The 24,590-nt window shown below is 46.2% G+C and overlaps 1 protein-coding gene across 2 annotated transcripts in view; it reads right to left on the reverse strand.

Moving 5' to 3' along the window:
• Positions 1 to 466: 466 nt before the first annotated feature.
• The window catches only part of LOC125766577 (epidermal growth factor receptor), a 94,620-nt gene continuing 70,496 nt past the window's right edge, over positions 467 to 24,590 (reverse strand). For both annotated transcript variants that reach the window (XM_049432667.1, XM_049432666.1), the window contains exons 2-7: positions 6,487 to 7,204; positions 5,903 to 6,410; positions 5,655 to 5,826; positions 5,445 to 5,577; positions 5,064 to 5,371; positions 467 to 4,981 (exon numbers count right to left, since the gene is read on the reverse strand). In XM_049432667.1, the coding sequence (XP_049288624.1) occupies positions 2,535 to 4,981; positions 5,064 to 5,371; positions 5,445 to 5,577; positions 5,655 to 5,826; positions 5,903 to 6,410; positions 6,487 to 7,204 (4,286 nt within the window). In that variant the 3' untranslated portion in view covers positions 467 to 2,534. The remainder of the gene's footprint in view (positions 4,982 to 5,063; positions 5,372 to 5,444; positions 5,578 to 5,654; positions 5,827 to 5,902; positions 6,411 to 6,486; positions 7,205 to 24,590) is intronic.

Below are 24,590 nucleotides of genomic sequence, written 5' to 3' on the forward strand. Positions count from 1 at the left end.
CCACGTGTACAGAGGAGGCGAGGTAGGCCTAGTCTGAGATGGCGTGATGGTGTTGCTAACCGAGAAGAAAAAGGGGTTGGCAGACGACGGCGCTCAACAATGACGATAGCGGATTCTGCAGCAGGCCAATCCTGATCGTTCTACTCATACGCAGTGCCAGTGCGTGGTTAGGGGATATCCATTAAAAGAAGATATTGCGAAGATACGGTCAATGAACAGATGTCGATTGTGATGTGAGCAATCAACGTTGGAGGGATCAGACCTCTTCACTGTGGACGAAAACCTGGTGGAGTTCGAATTCTGCTTTAGAGCACCATAACGACAAACTTCTCCGTTAGAAGATCCGGCATGTGGATGCAGAAGACGGATACAGTGATTCTCAAAACGGACTTTCAGGAGGAAAACAGGGTTTGGTTAATATTTCTTTCCATGATGGGAACAATACAAGAAAGCAACACGCTGGCAATTATTATTTTAAAATACGTATAATTTAAAACTGTCAACAAGTAAGGATCCCTCGATACATTTCGCTTAACATGAGCACATCCAGAAGGAAGGTTGCATATAGCCCAGCTGTGTCCGTGGCTGTTGCCCCTGCTGCTCGCGTGTCCTTTCCGCATAGGTAAAGGTACAGACGAAGCGCACTGAGCTGGGTAGCTTCTTATATCACTAACATCCAGCAAACGTGTTAACGAAGACTTCACAATGGCACGATTTCGTAATAGTATACGTGTCTATCGTTGATACGTTTCAAAGGAGTGGAACTCGTAAAAGGCGCCACAAACCTGACGCTAAGTTATTGCTTTTGCGGTGTGTTTTTGTTTCTATTGCTTTCGTTGTTCGTCTACCCAGCTCTCCCAGCGGAGGGACAACGTTCCGCAGGACACAGCCACGATATGCACCCTTCTCTATTCGTATGTGCGGGTGTTTGAAATAGCTTAAGCGTGCCTGGCATTCGACATGTTTTGTTCTACACTTTAAAATTAAAACCCTTCACTTACCGAGCATCGGCCTGTTAGCTCGTCTAAAACTGAGCGCTATTCAATATACGACGTGGTCACCATAACACTTCCCTACTGCTACCTGTCCTAGCTCTATGTACAAATATATCGTTTCCTACGTGATACACAAATTTTAATTTGTTTATTCGATCGGTTTCCATTGCAGTCAATACGGATTGGATGCAGTATATTGTATATATGTACACATCGTAGATACTCGTTCCCTAGATACAACCAACTACTACAAGGAATTACCACTAATAGTACGCAGAAAATAAATGTATCGTTCCGGTTGTTTTTCATTCTACTGATTTGCTAGTACAGCTGGCAAAAGAGGAGTTACACAGGGAGAGGACCACTTAAGCCTCGAAGTACACTAAGAAGAACGTACGGGGACGATGGAAGCGATCGCTAGGAAGAAGCATCACAATCCATCATCTGTTTTTTTAAGTAGCATTCGTATGCAGGCAAGCATGTGGGTGGGACAACTAAGGTTGGGGGAGACCGCAAGTGTCGTATAATAAGTATTTAAAACGTGAGCCATCCTTTCGAACAAGTCTTCTCTATATCAGCTTCTTGTAAAATGGGGCAGAATTTGCAGCAAGACGTTTGGGTTTTGCGATAAAGGAAATCTATTCATTGCATTCATAACAGCTACTCGTAATTGATTTTGTAGTTCAACTGCTGATCAAGTGCCCGTATACACCGACGGTTCTCCTATGCTCGTTGCAACCCTTACGCAACAACGACAAAAGCTCGCGCGAGAGCTTACCGTTATATAAAAAAAAATGTTTGTAAAAGTACGAATTTTAAAAGTAGTATCACAGGTATTCTAATGAAATAAAATCATCTCCTCATCGGGGGCATCATCGAGCACGGCTTGATCGCATCTACCTAGCTTCTGGTGCGCATCCTATCTCAGACGGCCGAGTTTTTTTTAAATGTTGATTACATGGCAGCAAACGGCTTGACGGAATTTGTAAGCACTGTGTTCTTTGTTTGTTCTTCCCTCTTCTTCTCGATCGTACTTTTTTGGACCACACTCAGCTATTGCTGCACTACGTTGTACTACGTTCGATATCGGCCATATTGTAACTATTTACGTGTATCTGTTGCCTGGTTTTTGCCTGGTGGGCTTTTAAGTACCGTCTTACGCATTATATGTCTCTTACTCGGTGCCTTTATACGCACGCATAATAGCTATGTGATATTTGTCAGTATCTCTTTATGTACATGCTTCTGTACTCCCTCAACTAAAACTTCTGCTAAATGCAAACGTGTATCTGCTCCGATCGGCTTTACACGCGAGCCGACACACGTTCGGATACGAATAACTTCTGCTATCTCAAAGGCACTTGCGGTCGCTAGGTACTACTGCTAAGGATAAACTATAAACATTAAACACATAAAACAATTCTGGTCGCCTCCTGCAGACTTACGGTTCGTTGTACGGCTATTACGGCATTGGAGGCGTTTTCTCAGTCCTGTGGCAAGCTAGTTATGCGTCCTGTTCCGCTTTATGGTGGGACAAAACTAGACAGTCGTTTCGTTACGATGCAACGGAATCAGCTCGCGCTGCAAATCGTTGTAGTACTCGTGCTCGGAGGAGGTCGCTTCCGTTTCCGTCGGTGACAGTGGGATACCGATCGTTTGCGTCGGTGGTGACGATTGCTGCTGATGCAGCACACCGCCCGTCGTTTGCATCTGAAGGATGGAATCGGACTGTTTCAGACCGACACTACTGCTAGCGTTACTGAGGGAAGGTGTATGGCTGATTGGCGGGTTGGGTCCGTTGGAGGCGGAAGAGTGGTGCGACGACGATTGGGACAGTTGCTGTTGATGATGGTGCTGCAACTGCTGCTGATGTTGCTGCTGTTGTTGCTGTTGCTGCTGCTGAAGCTGCTGCTGGTACTGATGCTGCAGTACCTGCAGTGGTTGCTGAATGGGTTGTGGCTGTATCTGGGAGTGCTGGGAGGCGGTCTGCATTGGCATACCGTGGGGAGAGTTTGGCGGTGGCGTGTGGGATCCCATGGAACCCTGGGCCATTGCCGCAATTGCTTGCGTCGAACCCATCAAATACTCGGGATTGTCAACGCTCGCCGGCACACCGATCAGATCCATGTAGCCCGGCGTGGACTGGTTTTGGCTTTGGCAAGTTGGCATCAGGTAATCATCTTCGTCCAGCGGCAAGTTCAGCCGGATGCCACCGACACCGACCTCCTTACCATTGCCGTCCGTTTCATCGTCCGGCTTGAGCGGATCCTTGCAGTAGCGCAGTGACTTTGGTACCTCATCCGACGGGTCGACCGCCGACGGTCCCGGTAACATGATTGAAGGTCTCGTCTTTGGCTGCAGGTACTCGTCCGTTTCCGCAATCGTGCTAGGCACATCGACGGTTGAAGCAGCGGCCGCAGCCGCCGCCATCGCAACCGGTGCCAGTGTACGTATCAGATCCTTCTCGTCCTGATTGGTGTACGAGGGCAAGCGCATAAACTTATCACCAGGGATCATCAGATACCGTCCCGGATCCCGTGCCTTTTCGGCGAACGTTTCGGCCAGCTGTTTAAAGGTGGGTCTCGCATCAGCATCCAACACCCAGCAGGAAAGCAAAATGCAGTACACATCCAGTGAGCAAATATCCGGCTGAGGCAGTTTGTGACCAATTTCGATCAGCTCCGGGACGTCCTTGGCGGGTACATTCTCGTACGGCCGCGCACCGTACGTGAGCAGTTCCCAAATAGTTATTCCGAACGCCCACACGTCACTCTTGCTCGTGAACACACGATGCCGGATGCACTCCAGCGCAAGCCACTTGATTGGCATCTTGCCACCAGCCGCACGGTACTCATCGGAATCATAGTCGAGGAGCTTCGCCAAACCGAAATCGGTAATCTTGACACACGAAGGAGTTTGCACCAGTACGTTACGAGCGGCCAGATCACGATGCACAAGACGGCGTTCCTCCAGATAGGCCATACCGCGTGCAATCTGTGTGGACCAGTTCAGAAGTGCCTTCGATCCAATCTTGTCCTTATTGTTGCGCACGTAGTCCAGCAAACAACCGAGTGGCATTAGCTGCGTGATCAGCATCATTTGTGAGGTCATACAAACTGCCAACAGCTTCAGCAAGTTCGGATGCTCCACTGATGCCATAATGTACGCTTCCTCTAGGAACTCCTTGCTCGACTCCGATCCGGACATCTCCATCAGTACCTTGATCGCGACGGGAATCTTCACACTCTCGCCTTCCGGCATCCAGACACCCTTGAACACTCGTCCGAATGCTCCCATACCCAGAACACCTCCTCGCCGAATCTCAGCCTCCTTAATGATGCGTAACTTCGTCAGATTTGGGCCAACGTTCGATGGGCGCAGTGGTTCCGAATCTTCACATCCGGCCAGTGCCATCGTCATCTTGACCGCATCCTTCTTGTTCTTGTGACGGCTGAACAGGACGAATACTATTCCAAACACTATGCATACCAGCACTAGCACCACGACACTTCCCATCACGATCTTCACCTGTGTTTGTGGCTCAATTCGTAACCCACTCTGGAGTGGGTCGGCCGAGCAGTAAGGTCCAAGTTTACCCGCCTCCTGTGGGAAACGCTTGTAAGGATGTGAGGCAGGGCAGTTTGAAACGCACGTGAACGCTGTCGAGTTGTCGTACGGGTCACCTTCGAAGAGTTTCAAATTGCGACACTCGTCACATTGATCGGCACCGATTCCATGACAACCGCGACATTCCTGATGGCACGGCACACAGACGCGCGTTTCCTCGTTCGCGTGATAATCCTGCGGACATTCGTCTTCACACTGTTCGCCCTTCTTGTAGCCGGTACATTCCTGACAGAATTGTTCGTGAAACCCGTATCCAGTGCACTTCTTGCAGCGTGGATGACACTTGCGGCATACGGCTTTACCGGACAGTTGCTTTAGTGGACCTTCCTCCTGCAGCACGTAATCACTGTAGTATCCATCTACGAAAGAAAAAGAAAGCATTTAAGTTAGCTCTAAATCCACGTTCAATTGAGAAGATCAATCTCGGGCAGGACTGCTTACCTGGACAAGATTCATCCTTCATCAGACACCGTTCGATGGTCGCATCACTACCGATGATTGCCTTTTCGCACGAGATACAACCATCAGGAGCGATCGTATCCCGAGGACCTCGGCATCCAACGCACGTTTTGTGACAATTAATACACGTGCCGTTCATTGCATGCTTCATGATGGGACACTCTGCCACACAGAACCGACCATCCTTCACATTCACACAGGAACCGCAGTGGTCCGCATTTGGACCGTGACAGAAATCCTTACATTCCGCATGACAGTCTCCACACGTTTTTGTGTCCACTTGGTACAATCTGTAAGTCATACAAAGTTTCGTTAGCAATTCCTGTTTTTTCTCTACTTCACAGGGGCTTTTCGTCAACATACCTTGGCAAGCTCTTGCAACTATCCAAACACCTTCCTTTGTACTTGACATTCTTGCACTCCAAACATTGTTCCGGTCCTTTGCCCCAACATCCAGTTCTGAAGCACTGCTCCGAACATTGCATTCCTTCCGTATCTGAAAATGTAAAGCATAGAATCGTTACATCTCTGCCTCGCAGCACATCCCGACTAAGAAGATAAGCCAATACTTACGACATTCGGTAGCATTACGATTCTTCTGCACCATCACCTCATGGTCGGAACTTTTCTTGATTTCGCTCCAATCAATTTCCTCCACAAAGCAAAGATCACTATTTTCCAGTATCACAATCGAGCCCGAATTGACGCGCTTGAGTGACTTCAGTTCGAGCGATTTTAAAGACGTCTGTAATGAAAAATACCAACGAAATCGTTAGTTGTCTGTATTCTCAGCTTCTTTTGGCTTTTTTGTTCAACCTTACCTTTACAATGTACACCGAGGCGAACAAATTCTCCTTCAGCTGACGTCCACCGACCACTTCCAGGTTTCGGAAATAGTTTAACGTGGTAAAGTTCTCGTGATGTGCCTGAATGTTGATAAAACCCGTAATCTCCTTCACAGTGGAAAACACCTCCAACCGTTCGGGATCCATCTTGATGTAGCGTGGACCGAACGAGAAGTTTGCGTACACGTGCTGGAAACCGTTGAACGATTGATCGAGAATCTCCAACGATCCTTCAATGATGGTACAGTCTTTGTAGTTCCCGATGTTGTCTGAATGCACGGTACCTTCGCCCGGGCAGGTCTTTGGACATACGCCTTTACACGGTACACACTCGCTGTTGTGTGGCATCTTCCCCTTCGGACACTTTCGCACACAGGCACCGTTATCTTTGAGGAGATGCTCCGGACACTTTCTCACACAGGTCGCACCGTAAGCGTATTTGCCATCCGGATTCGGTTCCCAGAAGTAATTCGTTGGATTATATCTATAGGGCATGGGAAGATCGGTCATTGGTTAGTGGCCATTACTAGCGCAGATACGAAGAGTTCTTCAATACTTACATCTGCATCGGTGGACACTCCTGTTTGCAGACTCCATCGTCGTAGAAGTTCTTACACGCTAGACAGTCTTGCTGGGTCGGACCGGTACATCCGCCGGCACAGAACAGATGGCAACATTCGCGAGGTTTCGGACCGAAGCATCTACCCTGCGAGCACTGGGGCGAGCAGTTTAGCTTGCTGAACCGCTGACAGTTGTGGGCACCCTCACCCCAGCAGCCCGCCTCACACGACGGATGGCAAGGTGCACATTCGCGCTCAGGTGACGAGAAGTTGAACGTGTACTGCATGCTGGTTTGCGGTGCCGACAGAATTTCCTCCCAGTTGATCGATCGGACGTGGCACAGATTGTAGTTGTTAAAGAACCCAACCGAACCGCCGAGGATGTCGCGCAGGGCGGGCAATTCCAGTGTGTTCATGTGCGAAAACGATACGAACAGTCCGTACGCTTCTTCCCACTTGTTCAGCTTGAACGTTGTACGGCCACGGATGATTTGTAGCCGCGGCAGGATAACCTGGGGCAGATCGATATGACTGAGCAACACATAACCCGTCACCTCGCGGATGTGCTGGAGAAAGTTGAGGTCGGTGATGTTCTGTATCCAGGTGATCTCCAGATTGCCATCGACGTACGTACAGTTGGTGTAGCGATCGCGCAAATTTTTAAAGTGATACTCGCGATTCGCCGGCACTGACATCCGTCCATTGGTACCGATGCATACTGTGGGGAGGGAAGCAAATAATGAAAAAAGAAACAAGTTAGTAAACGGAATACGGACCAACTTCTAATCAATATTTATGACATTGCTTAAGCAGCACGTGCCACACTGTTCGCCTATACATATGTCCAAGACATCCATCGCAACGTTATTGATTCTTATCACTGACAGATGTATCGACGGGCACGAGAGAAACTTCAATTAGAAACGGCTCCAATACGGGACTATCTAATCTTGCGCATGCCCGTGCTGCGGCAGCTGGACAAACAGCTGCAACTATTTTGCGGAATTCGCCAACAGAAAGATCCATCTCGAGGCTGGCCGGTGGTGTATTAAATCCATTTTTTTTTCTCATGGCGCACAACTTTATATGTTCGGCTATGTTTTATTTATCACTCGCTGGTTTTGTATTGCAGCAACCACCATAGTCACTTCCTGACCAGCTGGCGCAGTGTCATAAGCCACCGTGGAGACACATATTGCTAGATGACACCGTTGACACTCCGTCCGTCGTAGCGCGAGAAGGTCCAGAGGACGACCTTTCGCGGCTGGACAGTTGGGGCCATTTTGGTACGCCGCACACGTTCGTTATATGAATAAATAATGAACCGCACTGGTGGCGCAGACTTAGACACGCCGTTTTATTGACCTTTTTTCTCTTCTTGTTCGTCCCGTCGTTTGCTTCTTCGCTGGCCAAACGTTCTCGGACGCCTGTACACGTACGTGGCGTTGAGCAGGATTCCTGTCCGTTCTGTTTTTATGGGAGCTCTTCAGATTTGTAGTTTTCTTCTTTAAATTATTTGCAGCTCGCAACTCGCACGTTCCATGCCCAGCAGCGCGGTGTAAAACGCTGTCGCGCATATGTGCGGAAGAAAAATAGACCACGATTCACACAGAGACACACACACACACACACGCCCAAGTCTCGGGACACTTGGAGGAAGACCTCCGTGACACTGTTTGCACGCCCGTGGTCCAATCTTCGGCGACATGAGTTACACACCGCCCGTGTTGTTCTGCGACGACAAAAGCGATAAAAAGAAGGTTCCTCCCTTCCAGAAAATGTTTGCCCTGTGTACGTGGCTCACACTAGCATCCAACGTCCCCAGGTCACCTCCTTCGCAAGCGTTACATTTACAGCTTGCTGGAATGGATAGGGATAGAATTCTTTTCTCCATTCCCATTTGCTTCATCGTTCGCTTCGTTCATCTGTAGCTGGGTATGATGTGGTAGGTATGGAACGTACATTCATCACCAGTTTATAGCCTTCCAGAGCTAAAGTCGACATTGTCCACGCGTACGAGCTGATTTAGTTTGAACCCTTTTAGGTGTGGAGCGTTGGGAATGGTCCGCGAGAAACATTCTCCGTGCACGGGTACGGGTCTGGTACCTCGCTGCTTGTGTATGTGAGATTGTATGGAACCACTCCTCTAGTGCACGTTCGGTACCGGAGCAATCTAGGCGATCGAAGCCGCGTGTTGAAATTGTTTGACCAACTGTTAAAAGTCGAGCACAGCGACTCAGCCAGCGTAGAGCTTAACGACAGCAACGCAACCCGCAATGATTGTGGACAGCGCCAAAGCATATTTATAGACACGGACGGCTTAATCCCCTTTTGCCCAGGATAGGGTTTCTTGTTGCAGTATTTCCCTACACATGGAAAGTTCATGTGAACACACACGTATGAAATGAGCTCGAAATGGGTTTGCTCGAATGCTTAGTAATAAAACTTTAACACACCAACTGCAAACTTTTCGTGAGGCAAAAAAAAGATAAATACTATACCAAAGACTTCAACGCCCACCGCACGGGAAACCTTCCGCCAGCGTGCTCTGTCGTACCAAAAACCCCTTTTGGTACGCTTTTTGAGGTGGGCGATGGCCAAAAAGATGTTCAGCCAGCGTATATTTACCTTTTTCTTTTCAAATTAAAATTAATCCACACACTCTCGCTTTTTCCTCTTGCTGCTCGCGGGACACACACACACAAGTCGTTCCTCATTGTGGTTTTGATGCGTATGGCCATTTTTAGGCGTTTTTAAAAGCTTTTCAATACCAATCTATCTTTGTTTAGGACCATTCATCTCGCTCCATCCTCCATACTAGTCGCTGGACGAGTTCTTCGCTTCGAAATCGATACAGTAACGAACCGTAGCAAAGGATCGCTCAGGCAAACGCTGGTGGACAATGGGTACCGATTACCCGCTAATCGGATTAGTAGTAAATTTATTGTTGGTTAATTTAAAGTGCTTCAACCGTCCGTCGCATGAAAGGTGAGCTTTCGCGCGGAACGATCCATAATCAGCGGAAAAACATGCGTTTTGGGGAAGGCGATAAAATTGATTTAATGCAACTGTGCAGTCGTTTAGGGGGCTGTTTCAACGATGAAAAAAAAAGCACAGACACACAACTAACCAGCGCGTTGGCAGGTTGCCGTCGGCCATAAACAATCATGTGATCGTATTGTTCTCCGCTCGTTTCAGTGAAACGGTCAAACTGGCCTTATGATGTACGTACAAATGTGCGTGAAGAATTATTATAATAGTTGAATGGAAACGAAATGTTATGGTAATGTAATGGCGTTTGAAACCGAATCTTCCTTCCCCACCGAAAATCGTTTTGTTTGATAAGAATTATGATCGTCGCGAGCGTTAATGATGCTAGCGGGATGAATAAGTCGGAAAGAATTGGGTACCGGGTACGACCACCCATGCTATACGAGCTGGGAAAATAGCTTAACACATGTTGAGTGAAATTGCAAATGGTTTGGAAATTTTTGATTTTCCCCTGCAAACTCTCACGACATTTGCACTAGGAAAAGTATCTCATGAACCTATCGTTTGCTGGGTAATGGAAGGGTGAGAAAATTCGCATGATCGTCACATACTTTCTCCTGCACAGTTGCTGCATTAGTCGCTTGTTCCCATATCCACACTTTGCTCTCACTCGTGACTCACACGTTGAGATTGGTAACGGGAGAGCATTTGGAACAATGCGCATCACATCTTGCTAAAACGGAAAGCGAACCGTGACAAGAATCCGGACCGTTGCGCCGGCTCGTGCAACACGATCACGATCACGCTCTTTACAGGGTGATGCTGAATTTGAATACATTTTCGAGCGTCTTCGTAAGTTTTCTTGTTGTCCCTTGTCCGATCTCTTCTCGCAGCCATGGAGCAGCAATGGAAGGAAAGCTCTCTTCAAGATCAAGCTCTCGTTTCGGGGTGGTCCTCGATGATCGGTTGTAACCGTAAAACGGTTACATTGTTGATGTTGTTGTAAAGCACCCCTGATTTTTCTGATTGCCGATCATCATCGTGGCACAGGGGAATGATATTTGTGTCGTTTCTCGTGTAGGATTGATTTTGAATAGGGTTTCGATTGATATTTTATGTACGCACACGAACGGAGTAAAGTATTCCGTTTTAAAACGACTTCGTTACATCGAGCGTAGGCTAGCGGTTAAGAAAATACACACAGCAAATGAGAAGCACAAAGCAATAGTTTCAATGATTGTTGTCAATCAACCGGGGGAAGAAAGTATAGGCACGCTGTGATTTATATTTAATACAGGAATGTTACCCGCAGGGGATAGGAGATGGAGAAACAATAAGGAAAAAGAAACACTCATCACACATACCTCAATCGGCTTGTCAACTCTCGGGACGATCAACAATTAACGATACGCCGAAGTCGTTCATTGATTATCGGACAAAAAAAAACGCGAACGTTAAGGGCTTCTGATGGGAGCCGAACACCACGGGACAGGTTGCAATTCCACCATGTACGCATGTACCAGGCGCAATTACCGCTGACCGGTAGCAGCGCCAGCTTGCATGACAAAATCGCTTCCACGTTGATGGCGCGTGCCCGATTTCAATGCACGCAGTAGCGGGAAACCCTTCACGTTCCTGGTTTGCTGCGTTCGTAATGGGTTCTTCTTGCTCGGTAGCAACAAACAACAAACCCTTCTCCGATGCACAGCCTCGGTTGGGTTAATTTTTATAAATTTCTGATAAATTGGATTTCTACCACGAGTCCGCGGCTCAACATTCGGCCTGCGGTGCGCGATCAGCGATGCATTATGATAATGGTTGTCCCGTGCATGCCAGCGGCAATCCCTTCGCATCATTCCATTGCAACAGGTCGACGGGGGGCAGGTGGGATGGTCGGAGGAAAGAGAAGGGACAAACACGTGTGCATGTATGTGTGTGTGTGTGTGTATGTGTTTTGTTTTGCTCGTTTCGACTTATTTCGAATCTCCTGAGTGATTACATAAATTAATATTAATCACACGTCAACTAACGCACCGGTCACAACCTGTTCCTTTTTGCAGGTAGGAATGGGACACATTTTTTCCTTCCTTCACGGTGTTCTCGTACTCGATTTCTCTGCGAGTTGCAAAACTGATTGCATTGGTTTGCTCCCATTTTTTTTAAACCGATCCGTCCGGCTCGGTGCTGGTATGTTCCCTTCGGGGTACTCGACAGCAATATGTGTCCCAAGTGGCAAGATCGGGCAAGATGTTGTTGCCGATCACCGAAGATTGCTATCATTCCGGATCTTACAATCGTGTCGGTCTCCTGCGTCCAAATACCTTTCAGCATCCCGCCCAAAACGCGAACAAGTGAATCAGGCTAAACGAGCGAAACGTCAAATAAAAGCAATTTAGCGTTGTTCATCCGTAACGATCACAATCGGTTCCATTAGATCAAGAGCTGATTTTAAATCCTCTCTCGCACTCTCTCTCTCTCTCCCTCATTCTCACACATACCGAAAATAAAATATCCCCCATCCGATCAACGAATATAAAATACGACACTGGTAGTAAAATGTGGTAAAAGCGTCCGAAAACTGTTCCGTACGCACGAGAATTTGTCCCACGCATTCCACACGGCGATCGGGGCTGGCGCAAAGTTGTGTAAATGTGGGTGGGTTGGTTGTTGGTGGGATTTCGATGCTTTTTGGCAGCCCCCGCATAGAGAAACTTTTGAAGAAAAGAAGAAAAACAGCTCGAACCACAACAGAACACCCACTCATGGACAACCCTCCCCCAAAAAGGCGGGATGGTGCCACGCGACCACGTTTCGTTTACGTACGGTGCAAAAGCTTTAGGAAACGACTAAGCGAGAAAAGAAGAAGAAAAAAACAACAACACAGTCAACAAAGCTAAACGATGACCATCAGGGCGAGAAGATGTTGAACGATCGCCAAGTGACGAACCTGAAGAAAATGTTTACGCATTGTGCAAGCGAATGCATTCCCGCAACGGTGTTTTTTTTTTGGGTGTTAGCGATGGTCAACAATTTGGAAACCTTCTTCCTGGGTAGGTATCGGTAAGCCCACATCAGCGTCATCATCAACGGCAACGCACAAAAGCACGCGAGAAACCGTACAGCAGTTGTGTTAATGTTTGACGATTCGATGCCGCACCTCTCTGACGATGCTCCCCCTCCGGTGGAGAGTGTCCCCGACGCTTTAGCTGGGTGTGAGTGGCGCTTTTTAATTGTAAATGCCCACCACCAGGTTCCGAAATGCCCACTTGATGAGCTATGGCCGGTTGGTTAAAGGTACGCGAAGGTTCAATGGAGATGTTTCGAAGGATATCACCCCCACACACTGATGCGTGTGTGGAAGCAATTGAGACTTTTAACTGTGTATTTCTTCATGAAGATTTGAAGGGGTTTTTTTCACATGCAGACGATGTGTTTTGGTACCGTACAGCCAACCTTTAAACGTGGTTCTATTTGTTACGATTCACACTTTCTAGAGAGAAAAAAAAAACAAACGTATTTCCAAAATAGCATCTTGCCCAGGAATGAGCTAAGAGAAAAAGAGAGTTCAACTGTGTTATTTTTATGGCTTGTTCGGGGCTTAACAAGCTATGGTTAATGAAGACGAAATGAACAACAACAAAAAGCACAACGAACAAAAAATAAATAAACACAGTTAGATCGTTCAAAAACCTTACGAAGGGAGTGCACGAGAAGCGAAAGAACGGCAGCATCGTCTCTCGCGTACGCTAGTAACGTACGATTTAGTTGTTGCGCCTTTATATTTTATTCTCTTCACTCTGTTTTTCTTCGGTTCGTTGGTGTTCTTGCGTTGAAATCGGATGGACAATACCTAATCTCACGCATGCAGGCACGCAAACGGCCAATATCAACAGCAGCACCATCATCTACATCGGCCACTAGGTTGGTAGCCGTGGCAGTTAAACCATCGCTAAACGTTTTCGGAAGGTTTTGCGGTCACTTGGAATGTACGGGGCCGCACGAAGAATGCCCCAAACACCCCCCCCCCCCCCCCCCCCCCCGGGAGAACTTGAGAGGCAAGAAATGAACGTTAATGTTCCTCGGCTTCGGTTTGGTTTTTGGGTGTGATGAAGCAGATGAAAACCGAATGGCAAAGGCATCCACATGCCGAGATGGACAGAACGCTTCGAAATGATGGATGGCATATGGAGGTTTGAATGTTTTGTCCGATGAACCTTGATTTCGGCTGGCATCTTTATTCCCTTTTGCTCGGCTGTTTTTTTTTTCTTCTGCCGTTTAGGAATTTTGTGGCAAGATGATGATGATGATGATGCTGCTGTTGAGATGAGTTTTTATTCCATGAGACACGACGAATGATAAAAGTGAAATAAAACTTAACTCATATTCTCACACACACACACACACACACGTAAACGCACGCACCCGCTTTACAAATTAATGACCTCCAAGAAGAGGACCGGATCGTGATTTTGGCCTTTTATTGCTTCTTGGTATTGGAACCCGTGTGTCATGACGCATACATACACGCGGTTGTGTGCGTGCGTGTAACGTACGCTGGCTAACTAATTATTCACGCATGCTGCTTGCGGAGACATCGATTCGATCGAACGACATCAAATGCTGGAGGGAGATCTGATCGTTCGGCGTTTTTTTTTTATTTTTGGCAATGGACAATCATTGCACAAGCGAGTTTCCGTTCCGTTTCGGTGTGATTTCGATATCGTGCATTTCCCAGGGAAAATTTTTTGGAACCCAAAATCAATATTCACCCGTCGGTGTGTGGCTGCGCATGTGGCCGTCAACCCGTACGCGATCGCAACTCGCGAGAAAGGCAAAGCGCAATAAATTTACCATCGTTACGCGCACGTTCATCTCAGTCGCACGTTTTAGCTGTGGTTGTAACGAAAAAAAAATCTGTGTTGTGTGTGTGTGTGTTTGTGTGCGTTTTGGGAATATCTTTATGATTCCTTCACGAGAGCGTGTCGATAGCCGCGGGTTTTTTGGTCGTTAAAATGTTGTGCTGCTGTGAAACGCAGGCGAAATCGGTTGCGTCCGAAACCTTCCATCCCAAAAGGCACGAAAAGGGGGGAAGTCTTAGCTAATTAAAAGTGCTTATTTTATGGACCATCGGTTTGCTGATGACGCTGTATGTGTGTGTGTGTTTTTTTTTATAGAATTTTGTCCCCTTACGGTACACGTGTGGTTTGGGGGATAAAACGTAAACGATCGTTTGTAGCTGATGAAGTTTAACTACTTACGTATATTGGAAGATTATATTAGAGAACCTGTTCGTGTAAAGCTTCACACAATCAGCCAGCCATAGCGAGGGGATCAAACCAAAAAAAAAGGCAAAGTATCGGGAGCGAACAACCGCCAAAGGCTTTCGAAACGATACATTCTTCTCGATAAAGATTATACTCCACGGGCCATTAGTCCAAAGTGGTATTAGCAGTAATTAATTCTTCTTTTAGAGGGTTCTCTTTCCCTTTTTTCTTCGGAGACTAATCGAGGATTGTTTACGTCGTGCATTTCGTTTCGATTGAGTGTAGCTCGTTGCGTTTTCCACCGGTTGTCTTTGATAAGACGGACTATCCGACACGTTTTCATCGCAAAAAAAATCCCAAATACAGTGTAATCCTTTAAAAAATGGACATCATTTTGCGTGGTTTGTCTTCCAAACAACCACTGCTTAATTTTAAGCCACATAAATGGCGTCAAACTGTTCTCGTTTCACTGTCTAAAATACTTAAATGCATTCCATTAATCATGTGCTCTGCTGTTCGTTTACTCGATTATGTGACGATTGAGACAAATTATCGCCCGAGCGTAGGCCTCAAATTCCTACCGTTTGGATCCTCCCTGTACTGCACCTGTCCGCTTCGTTCTTCAAGAAGTGAAGAAACAAAACGAATGACAAAGTATGCCAACAATAACGTAATAAAAAAAACAACATACTCACACACACACACACGGTTAAAAAATAACATGCAAAGTGAAGAAATTCAATTATTCAGCATTCGGCTTGTCCGCCAAGTCCCGGCCCCGTACCAACGAATGAATGCTTGCGTGTACGAAACACTACCAAAAAGAACCGTTAAAAGAACATGCTAGGAATGGGCAAACGAGGGAGATACCAAAAGTGCCAAACATGGTCAAACAAACTAAACATGCGGACGACGCTAGACGCTAATGCGTTCGAGTTCGTTGTTTTTGGGGGAAGAGTTGCGTGCTTGTGGTTGTTGCTGTTTTGTTTTGCAATGTGTTCTAAAGATTCGTATCCGGCTGGCAGAGATCGCCTTACCGAACGCCTTCACCGTCACCGTTCGCCGAATTGCGGTGGTTCGTCATCGTCACCACTGCTTACCGGTGCTTCAAATGCGTTCCAAAATGGTATACTCTTCGCCTTCATCTCAGCTGTCAACCGGCCCGAACTGATCGACGCGGACCACGGTGCATAAAATTTGCCCAAGCAAAAAAAAAAACCCCAAAACTCCCAACTTTAAAAAGAGACGCTTTGTCCTGTTACCCGGTTGGAAGTTTATTTTTGAAGATCGTAACGATCAGGCGCCAGAGCCGATGTCCCAAAAAGCAGGGGGTAGAATCGCGCGCGCAAAAAAAAAGCAAAGCAGATGGGGGAGAAATATTGTTTGCGTCACTTTGATTTACGACCAAATCTCGTACGCTGGAAGGGTTAATGGCAACAAGCAACAAAACCGAACGGGAGTAAAAAAAAACAAGAACAGAAAAAAGCGATCAAAACCCTACCTCAAGCGAATGTGTAAATGTGCGGTTTCACCGCTAGGCGTGAATTTTAGCAAAAGCATTGCTGCCACCACAGCAACAACTCAAAAGACATCAACGCGCCGTCAAGCGGGGAACCCTTTCGGGATGGAAAGTTTCAGTTCATTTTTCGGCCAGTGTGGCTTCTATCTTGTCGCTCACAAAAATAAGTTAATGATGGTTTTGCCTTCGTTTTTCCTCCATCTTTCGTTGTGTGTTTATGACCCGATATCGGCATGCGATTATTGACATTCGCGGTTCGGCGTTGGTCCCACTGAGAAGTGTCCCGATCGCGCGTTGCATAATGGCCGTTTTTGGGGGGAGACCGACACACAATGTAAAAATTCAATACTTTCCACTTCGGCATCGGCGGTGAATACTTTAATGGGTTTTGCCGCTTACAAAGCCGCGGCCTGCAGCTTCCCCGTACACCGTTGGAAGGGTTCACCAAACTCGTAATGGAGTGTACGGTTTTTGGCCACCCGTCAAAGCGTATCGATCGTATCGTACAATTCGATCGTTGGACACATGGCGGCTGTTAAAACACAGGAGCTTCACCAGGGAAGATAAATGATTGTGTGCTTGGAAAGGCATGTTAAAGGACTGTGCAATAATTCCTCTTCGATGAAGGTAATTCGTGTTGTACTTTAGTTAAGAAAACAAATCGTTTGATAAGTACGCAATTTGATCGTTATTTTGTTTTGCAAAAGTGGGATATAAATTAGCGACTGTAAGCCATTGGAAAAATTGCCCACAAAAAGAAAAACGAGAAACACAAAGCAAACCATAAGAGCAGATAATTCTAATTCAAGTTGCATTCAGTTCGGAGTGAGTTCGAAACGGGATAAAAATAATAATTTCACTCCAAATTAAACGAAACAGGTCGGTTTTGTGACTGCAATTAGCATTGCGTAAATTTAACATTTACACAAATGTGCGTTGGTTGGTGAACGCCAACGTGATTTCGTATTGCCTAAGCACACTTGAACCAAATCATGTGTCTTTTTGGGCCGTACGTTTTGGTGATACTTTCCAACCGTTTCGCATCGGTTCGAACCGAAATCAATCAATGGACAGGTCTCGAAAGAAGGTCAAATTATATACCTAACCCATCACTCACCCGAAAGGAAGATGGACGCTAAAAGGAATTCAAGGTGAAGCGTGAAGCGTACGCTTTCCTAAATCCAAAAAAATCGTACACTAACGCCAAACAGATCATGCCGGCAAAATAATCTTAGAACTAGGATCGAAAGCGAAAAGTGCTCCCTCGGTGGAATAGGTCAAACACGTCCCGGGGGAACGCAACCGAACCCTATCATTATCGGTTAGCAACCGAGTGAAGTGATCTGAAAACGTGTAATTAAATTAAACATATTTTAGGCAAACGGTCCTGGTAGCGATTGTGGCTGTTTCCAACAAATCGATCGGTTCGTTCGTCTTGCTAGAAGCAGTTTCAAGTTGATTTTCGTATACTGGAGCATTTTTCCGAGGGGTTTGGTTGTTTTGATTTTAGAAAATTGGTTTTGGAAGAAAAAAAACATGGCGGTCTGAATCAGGAATGTGTTGCAATGGACAAAATGAATGGTTTTTGTGACTCGCCTTGTGACATAAAAATCTTTTTAAATGTTTCTCCACCGTTTCAGGGCTAATGTAATTCAACAAACAATACCTTAAGCTGTTGCTAAAGTATCATTTGTCATTTATCTTGAGTGCATCTGTGGGTTTTTTTACAAGAAATAAAACAATTTTGGTCGTACGGATTACGCATCAGGCGTACCACTCTGGTGAACGAATTTGGTTGTGCGGTACGAGCATTTTTCAAGGTTAGCTGCACCCACCGTACCATTACTACGACATTATCGGGCCATTTTTATAGACTCGAAAGTACCAAAACGAGCACCGGTCAAGGAACGTGTGTTTGTGTACTGCAATTCAGAAGGCATGTGCGATAACCTTCAGGAGCTGCAGCTCTGGCACTTAAAATACTCATCCTGACAAAACGGCACCGGAAATGGGACGCGCCCGTTGCGATCGGTGACAGGCAGTAACAGAAGCTCGAAGCTAATCAAAATTCGTCTCGTCGACCATAAACAACATGCGCCACTTTCTTTTAACCTTTCTGCTATCGGTCTTTCCGGACGCGATCCACAGCGGCACCCGGCTTGAGTAGGGGAAAAGGTAACGCTCGAATGAAGGAGACGACACAAGAAAGCGACCGGAATTTCAGCCAATGCTCGATGATAAAACCAATTGTCATCGATTGAGCGTCAAACCGGTCCAGCACGCGGTAGCCTGAATGAAAAATTTAAAACACAGAAAAAAGGGAATAAACAATCCTCCAACCATACCCTATAATAAAAGAACAACGGCAACTGTGCGGAAGCGGAAAACGGAACACATCCTTACGAACGATTTCAACACTGTTGGGACCCCGGGGACCCGGGTCGACAATGATAACCATTGCAAGCGGGGTAAAAAATAAGGCACTCCACCCTGTAACGCAAGACGCATTGCTTGTACCACCCGGTAGTTTGTGCTGTCCACAGGCACATCCGGTGGGAATTAATGAGTGCAGCAGAAAGGAAAAAAACAAAAAAAGCAAGAGATGGGGAAACAAACCTGAAGCATAAAGTGCATATGCACCAAGTGCACCTTTTACTGGCGACCGGAAAGATTGACGCGTGTGCGGAAGCTAGCGCCAGCTTTATTTCGCACACTGATTGCAGGTATTGGAAACAATCAGGTCACCACTGCGCGTGCGTGAATGGCCGGTACTATTCATGTGAAGATGACGTGCTGGATTGCAATTAATGGGAATGTTGCTGTGTAAAGGGATGAAGCTGCGATCGAATTGGTAATTGATCAAGCATCCGTCTTGGGCACCTGCTCGATCCATACCAGGTGATATCATCTTCAATGTGATCCTTCTTTTTTTGCGAAGTAAATAAAAAATTAAAGTAAGAAAATATTACACAAACCCGCATAGCAAAGCCACTTTGTATGATTTAGAAATCATGACAACTACTGAAAATGTAATTATGAGTGCATATTTGCACGATTGGATCACTTTCCGGTCGGGCAATCGGGTCGAGCGCTTAATATGCGCTGCAAACACACATACGTGCGCATAGACACACACCAATCAATTCACAACCCGATTGCGTCAACTTTAGCTCAGCAGAAAAACACAAATTGCAAGTGTCATACGATGATGGCGAATGACGACGACGACGACGACGAACGTTGGTAGCGACAAGAAAAGAGGCTAATTATTTGCTTCGATTTGCAAACAGGCGGCATACCTATCACACCGACCTCTTCGCCCCCGCTTCCCGAGGGGGTTGCCCTTCAATTGACTTATTATTTTAATACCATTCGCTATCTGTTACTAGTTGGCAGGAATGTGGGAAAAGTGTAAGCCCGATCGGTGGGTATATTTTTTGGTGCGATACAGAAGATTCATGACGATCGCGGCAAACCACACGGCGAGATGCCGAACGAACCGATCAGCACATATCATTATGATACGTGCTGTTTGTAAGCTCTGGTTTGTACGGCTTCCTGTAAACCGAAACCCAACTATCATCTACCATCTGATGGGTAACATTTGCCAAATGGCCGTTAGATCACTGCTAATGGGTAGCTGCTACCGTGCAGCTGCGCCTAGGTGGTTGTCTCCCTGGGTCTGGTGTACAATTAGCGAACGACCAATATCAGTCTACTGAGTCATTTCCTTCCCACCGTACGATCGACTACCTCGTATCGGTATGGCACTTGTAAGACGACCTTCGGAACTGCGTGTGTGTGCGGATGATTTTTTTTATCACAAATGCTCTGGCGTAGCAAAACATTCATTATCACCATCGCGTCGATCGTACATTCTTGATCGAATTGTTGCAGCGATAGTTTCGCAATATCTCACATATGCAGCTATTTGAGGAATGCGCACAAACATGTGAGCTTGTGCTGAGATTATTGTTTTGCTTCTATCTCATTTACATTACCGTATCGTACGACACAGATCAAACCAGTGTTGAAATTGTCTTTGTGATTGTTTCTTGGAACAACTCATAAAAAAGGCAGGGCTGTATAACACTTATATGAGCCTCTGTGTATGCTGTGTACAAGTATCGTATTCACTGCACGATAGAAAGTAATATCAAGAGACCACTTCAAACTGGTGAGCAATAAACCTTCGTCTCGTTCCTGCATCGGGAATGGAAGCGAAATAAAACGTAATGCCGTTAAGTATCATCTTTAAATTAGAACAAATCAGTACTTGTGTTCCCGCACAATACAGAGGACACTTTCCCCTTGTACGAAAGGGGTTTCTTGTTTCTCTGGCGAAGAGGCTTCGAGGCAATTAAATAGTGGAAAATATTAGACGAAGAAAACAAACCCAACCGTCCGTTAAGCTCCACTCGAGTTAATACCACCGTGTCTGCACGTGTCCCTGCGTTTATAACGCGTCTGTGTGACACTTCTGCGACTGCTGCAAGTGGGCGACATTGTGTCGTGTGGCATTGTGCGGTTCGCGTTTTGTCGATTACCCACTCGCTCTTTTCTTCCCAATGGCCGCTTGAAGCGCAACTACACATCGATGCCCTTTGTCGTCGTGGAAGGGATGATCGGGAAGCGTAGTTTAAAGAACACAGGAAAGCTTTCTTTGCTTTGAAAATACCTTTTGCCCCGCGGTACGCGGGTTTAGTGCATGTTGGTGTAGTTTCATGTCAAACAAGCGCTTCAACAAGCTTGTGCCTTTTTTTTACAAGCGTTTTCACTTCGGCTATTGTTTGGAGTTTAGTGTCTCGCATAGCACGGGTTCGGCCCTACGTCGAAAAACTGCATCACCCAAACGAGGCGGGCGTGAAAAGCGAAATTATAAAGCACTCCTCCCACGAACGTCGTGCCGATCTTCGATCGATGGTTGCACACCGGAGGTAGTGTGTTTCTTATGTGCTTTAGAAAAAAAAGGTTTAGGATTAGTCAGCATCATCTGTTTTCGATGCTGATGCTGCAAAGACACAAGCATAATTCGTTTGCTGGTTTTGCTGGCCACAACAAACTGCTTCACCGCGGCTGCGTGTGAGTGAGTGAGCGATCGTTAATGCACTCGCAAAGCGCAACGGGATGCGAGTGCTTAATTTTTGAAGGTGAAGATGATTCAACGAGCCACCAATCATTTCGTGGCCACAACCATAACAAACTGCGAACCGGTTAACAGCGTGAAATCGAACAGTGCGGTTCTGAGTGTGTGTGTGTTTGGCGTTTTTTTGTTCCTTTTTTTTCTCGCTTGAAGGTTCTGCTTTTTTTTGCCCACACTTCTTCATACATTTTCTTCGTAGGAAGCAGCAACAGCGTGGAGTACGATTTCTAATTTCCATAACACCCGTTTATCCCCTTCCTCTACTGGCAACCCCCACGAGATTTGCATCCCGTACGTGCGACGAACCGTTGGGCGTCGTGGTAGTACTCTCCTACAACACCTCCCCAAACATGGATGGGTGGGGCAGGGGGAGGGAGCGAGTGTTACAATGGCGGCACGAAGCGTGGGAGTTTCCCATGGTGTGGTTTCGATACTCAGACCTCATCCCCGGAGGCCTCGTACATTATGGGGCTTGGGAGCCGTCCAAAACCAAAACCCGGTACGTGTTGTTCCGACCACATACACACAATTCTACAAACGCGAACAAACATTTGTTTGATAGTAGAGAGAAAAAAACGCCGTACAAAAAAATAATGCAGCATATGAGTGATAGTGGGTATACGATGGTTTATATATTATGATAATCAGATAACCGTACAAGGCTTCGATAATAACCGTTTCATTTTCATTTTCATCGTTTGTATGTTCTTTTGCTAATGTAGTTTTAAGAAATGATCTTTTTTTTTTTGTTTAAAATGGGAGAGAATGAGCCGGAGCGAAGCGCATCACAGTAGCGATGTTTTACGGCTAGTAGTCATGACTTTTGATCGAGCAGAACGTGAATATGGCCCGCCAAAGCAAATAAATTACAAATCGGTTCGCCGTTGGCGGCAAATGAGAAATCTTTGTTTAGAACAAGCGATAAATTTGCGTGTACCTGTGCATTATAAATTCACTCGGTGGCCATATGGGTGCTTCAGCGAGTGTGATATGCGCCTACGATACGACTTTTATACGATCGTAAGCGAGTTAAGATAGGCTAAAAAATAATAAATGGAAATAAAATGTCATTTGTGTTCTGGCGATCTACTTTTACCCTTTTTTTTCTACAGATCATTCATGCATAGAAAGATCATTAAAATAAAGCAAAAAGCCCGATACGAAATATTTCAACCTTTACAACGATGGCTCGCAAATGGTGGCATTTGTTGTACGTGGAGATAAGAGTGCATAACAAAAGACAGAAAAAGGACATACTCAGCCCACTAATAAGCTTTACAAAACTGAAATTCCTTCTGCCGAAACAAAAGCAACAAGATCGATCGTAAATGGTAAATTCCAAAGGACACCGCAACCGCCAGAAAGGGACTCATTAGCGAACCAAAAAAGGTACCATCCTTGCACACTCTCGACGAAATGACGCTGTATAAAGTAAAAAGCAAAAAAAAAAACTAAAAAGCCAAACAAACACGCACACCATCGATTGATAATATTCCAATAATTTTCTCCCTTGCATCAAGCGTAAAGCCGAAATGTCACACCGTACGCAGGCAAACGTTGTACATCCGCTTTGCTGGGCGGTTTTTCGGGTCGGTAAATGGTCAAATTTCCTTTCGCTCCGACGGTGGTGTATCACCTCGAGCCCTTCCTGCACCCTTCCCGCCCTGTAATCGGAGCACTTTTCTGTAGATTCCGGATTCCTTCCCTTTTTTGGGGCAATTGATTTCTGTATCTTCTGTTTTTTTTTGTTTCTGGTACACTTTAAGCCTGTGCGTTTTCGAGAAACCCTCCGATACATGGTTGCAACGGTGCTTCGATCCTTGCGACCTTTTGTGAGCATGGAAGGTAAAACAAAAAAATCAAACCACCAATCCGGGCGGTATCCGAGCAGGAAAACCCGAACAAGCGCAACGCGCCGATCGGAACTGTCGTCGAAATCGTTCAAACAAAAATGATATTAATTGGAAAGAGATACCAATCCGCTTAGTTCGGGACGTGGCTTGTGATGGTACGGCGCGCGGTCGGGACTGGGATCGGGAAACGCGTTGGAAACCGCGAAGGAAACGCACAAAAGGCAGCTCGAATTTCTTCACGAAGCAGTGTGGACAGAAGAAACAGACAAACTATTTTCAACGTTTGCTGTCTGTTGGACTGGTCGAAACTCACGATCGAATCGCGCCATTCTCCCCTATGCCACAACGCGCGGTGGGTTTGGGAGGTGGGGCTTTGGGGCGTAAGGAAGCAAAGAAATTTAAAACCTTCTCTGTCCGATTCCATCCACACTTAGTGCCCGGGCAGGAGCAGTGGCCAGCAGCAGATCGGGATTTTTATTGAGCCGCGAGAATTCAATCGAAGTATCCCGCATGTGCGCTGGACACTGGAATGGAAATAGATTGGAACGGCAACGGAACAGAATCCGAAACCGATTAACATCATTTAAACATTGCTAAGATAAGTGGTCGTGATGGTGGCATTTTTTTGTTGTTGTGGTTGTTTGCTGTGTTGTTGTTGTCGCGAACCTTAGGAAAGCATCCAACTGTTCCGCGAATGTGTAAGTGTACAATCTTGCAGAAATCACCCCGGAATGTGTGTCCAGTGTCGGATGGTCTTTTCGGGACGAATTCAAGGTACACCGAAATACGATACCGTAGAAGCAGAAAAAAGCTCCCGCCGTCTGAACTAACTAAACTTGCGACTGCGCCATTTTATGTGCAGCATCAAGATGAGACACAACAACAAAAATTAAATCGATACTTTTGTCATTAGAAAACGCATCCAATAACGCTTCTCGCAAGCATTCACGAAAAATCGAATGCTTTCGCAAACAGGAGACTTGTGCGCAATGGGAAGCGACGAACCTTCACCGATGAAACATATCGGAAAAAATCCCAAATAAAGCTCATCACGCTCCCAAAGGTCATTCTCGTGATGGTAAAGCTTGCAGTCGTGTCTATTATCCACTCCGCTCTTCAGCTTCACGTGCCGCGTCATATTGCTGCCTATCGTGATTTATCGATCATTGAACGATCGGTACCGGAGAAGGTGGGAAGGGTGTTCTATCCAGGGAACATCGTTTCTAGGCACAACTACGTGCACGAAGCGCTTCTTGCAGTGGTTGAACAAAGCGAGAAATTTTATTTTCCAACGCCCTTTCTTATGGTGGAGTACCTTCAGCTTTGCTCCACAA

The sequence above is a fragment of the Anopheles funestus genome, chromosome 2RL (assembly GCF_943734845.2).
Source record: "Anopheles funestus chromosome 2RL, idAnoFuneDA-416_04, whole genome shotgun sequence".
NCBI lineage: Eukaryota > Metazoa > Arthropoda > Insecta > Diptera > Culicidae > Anopheles > Anopheles funestus.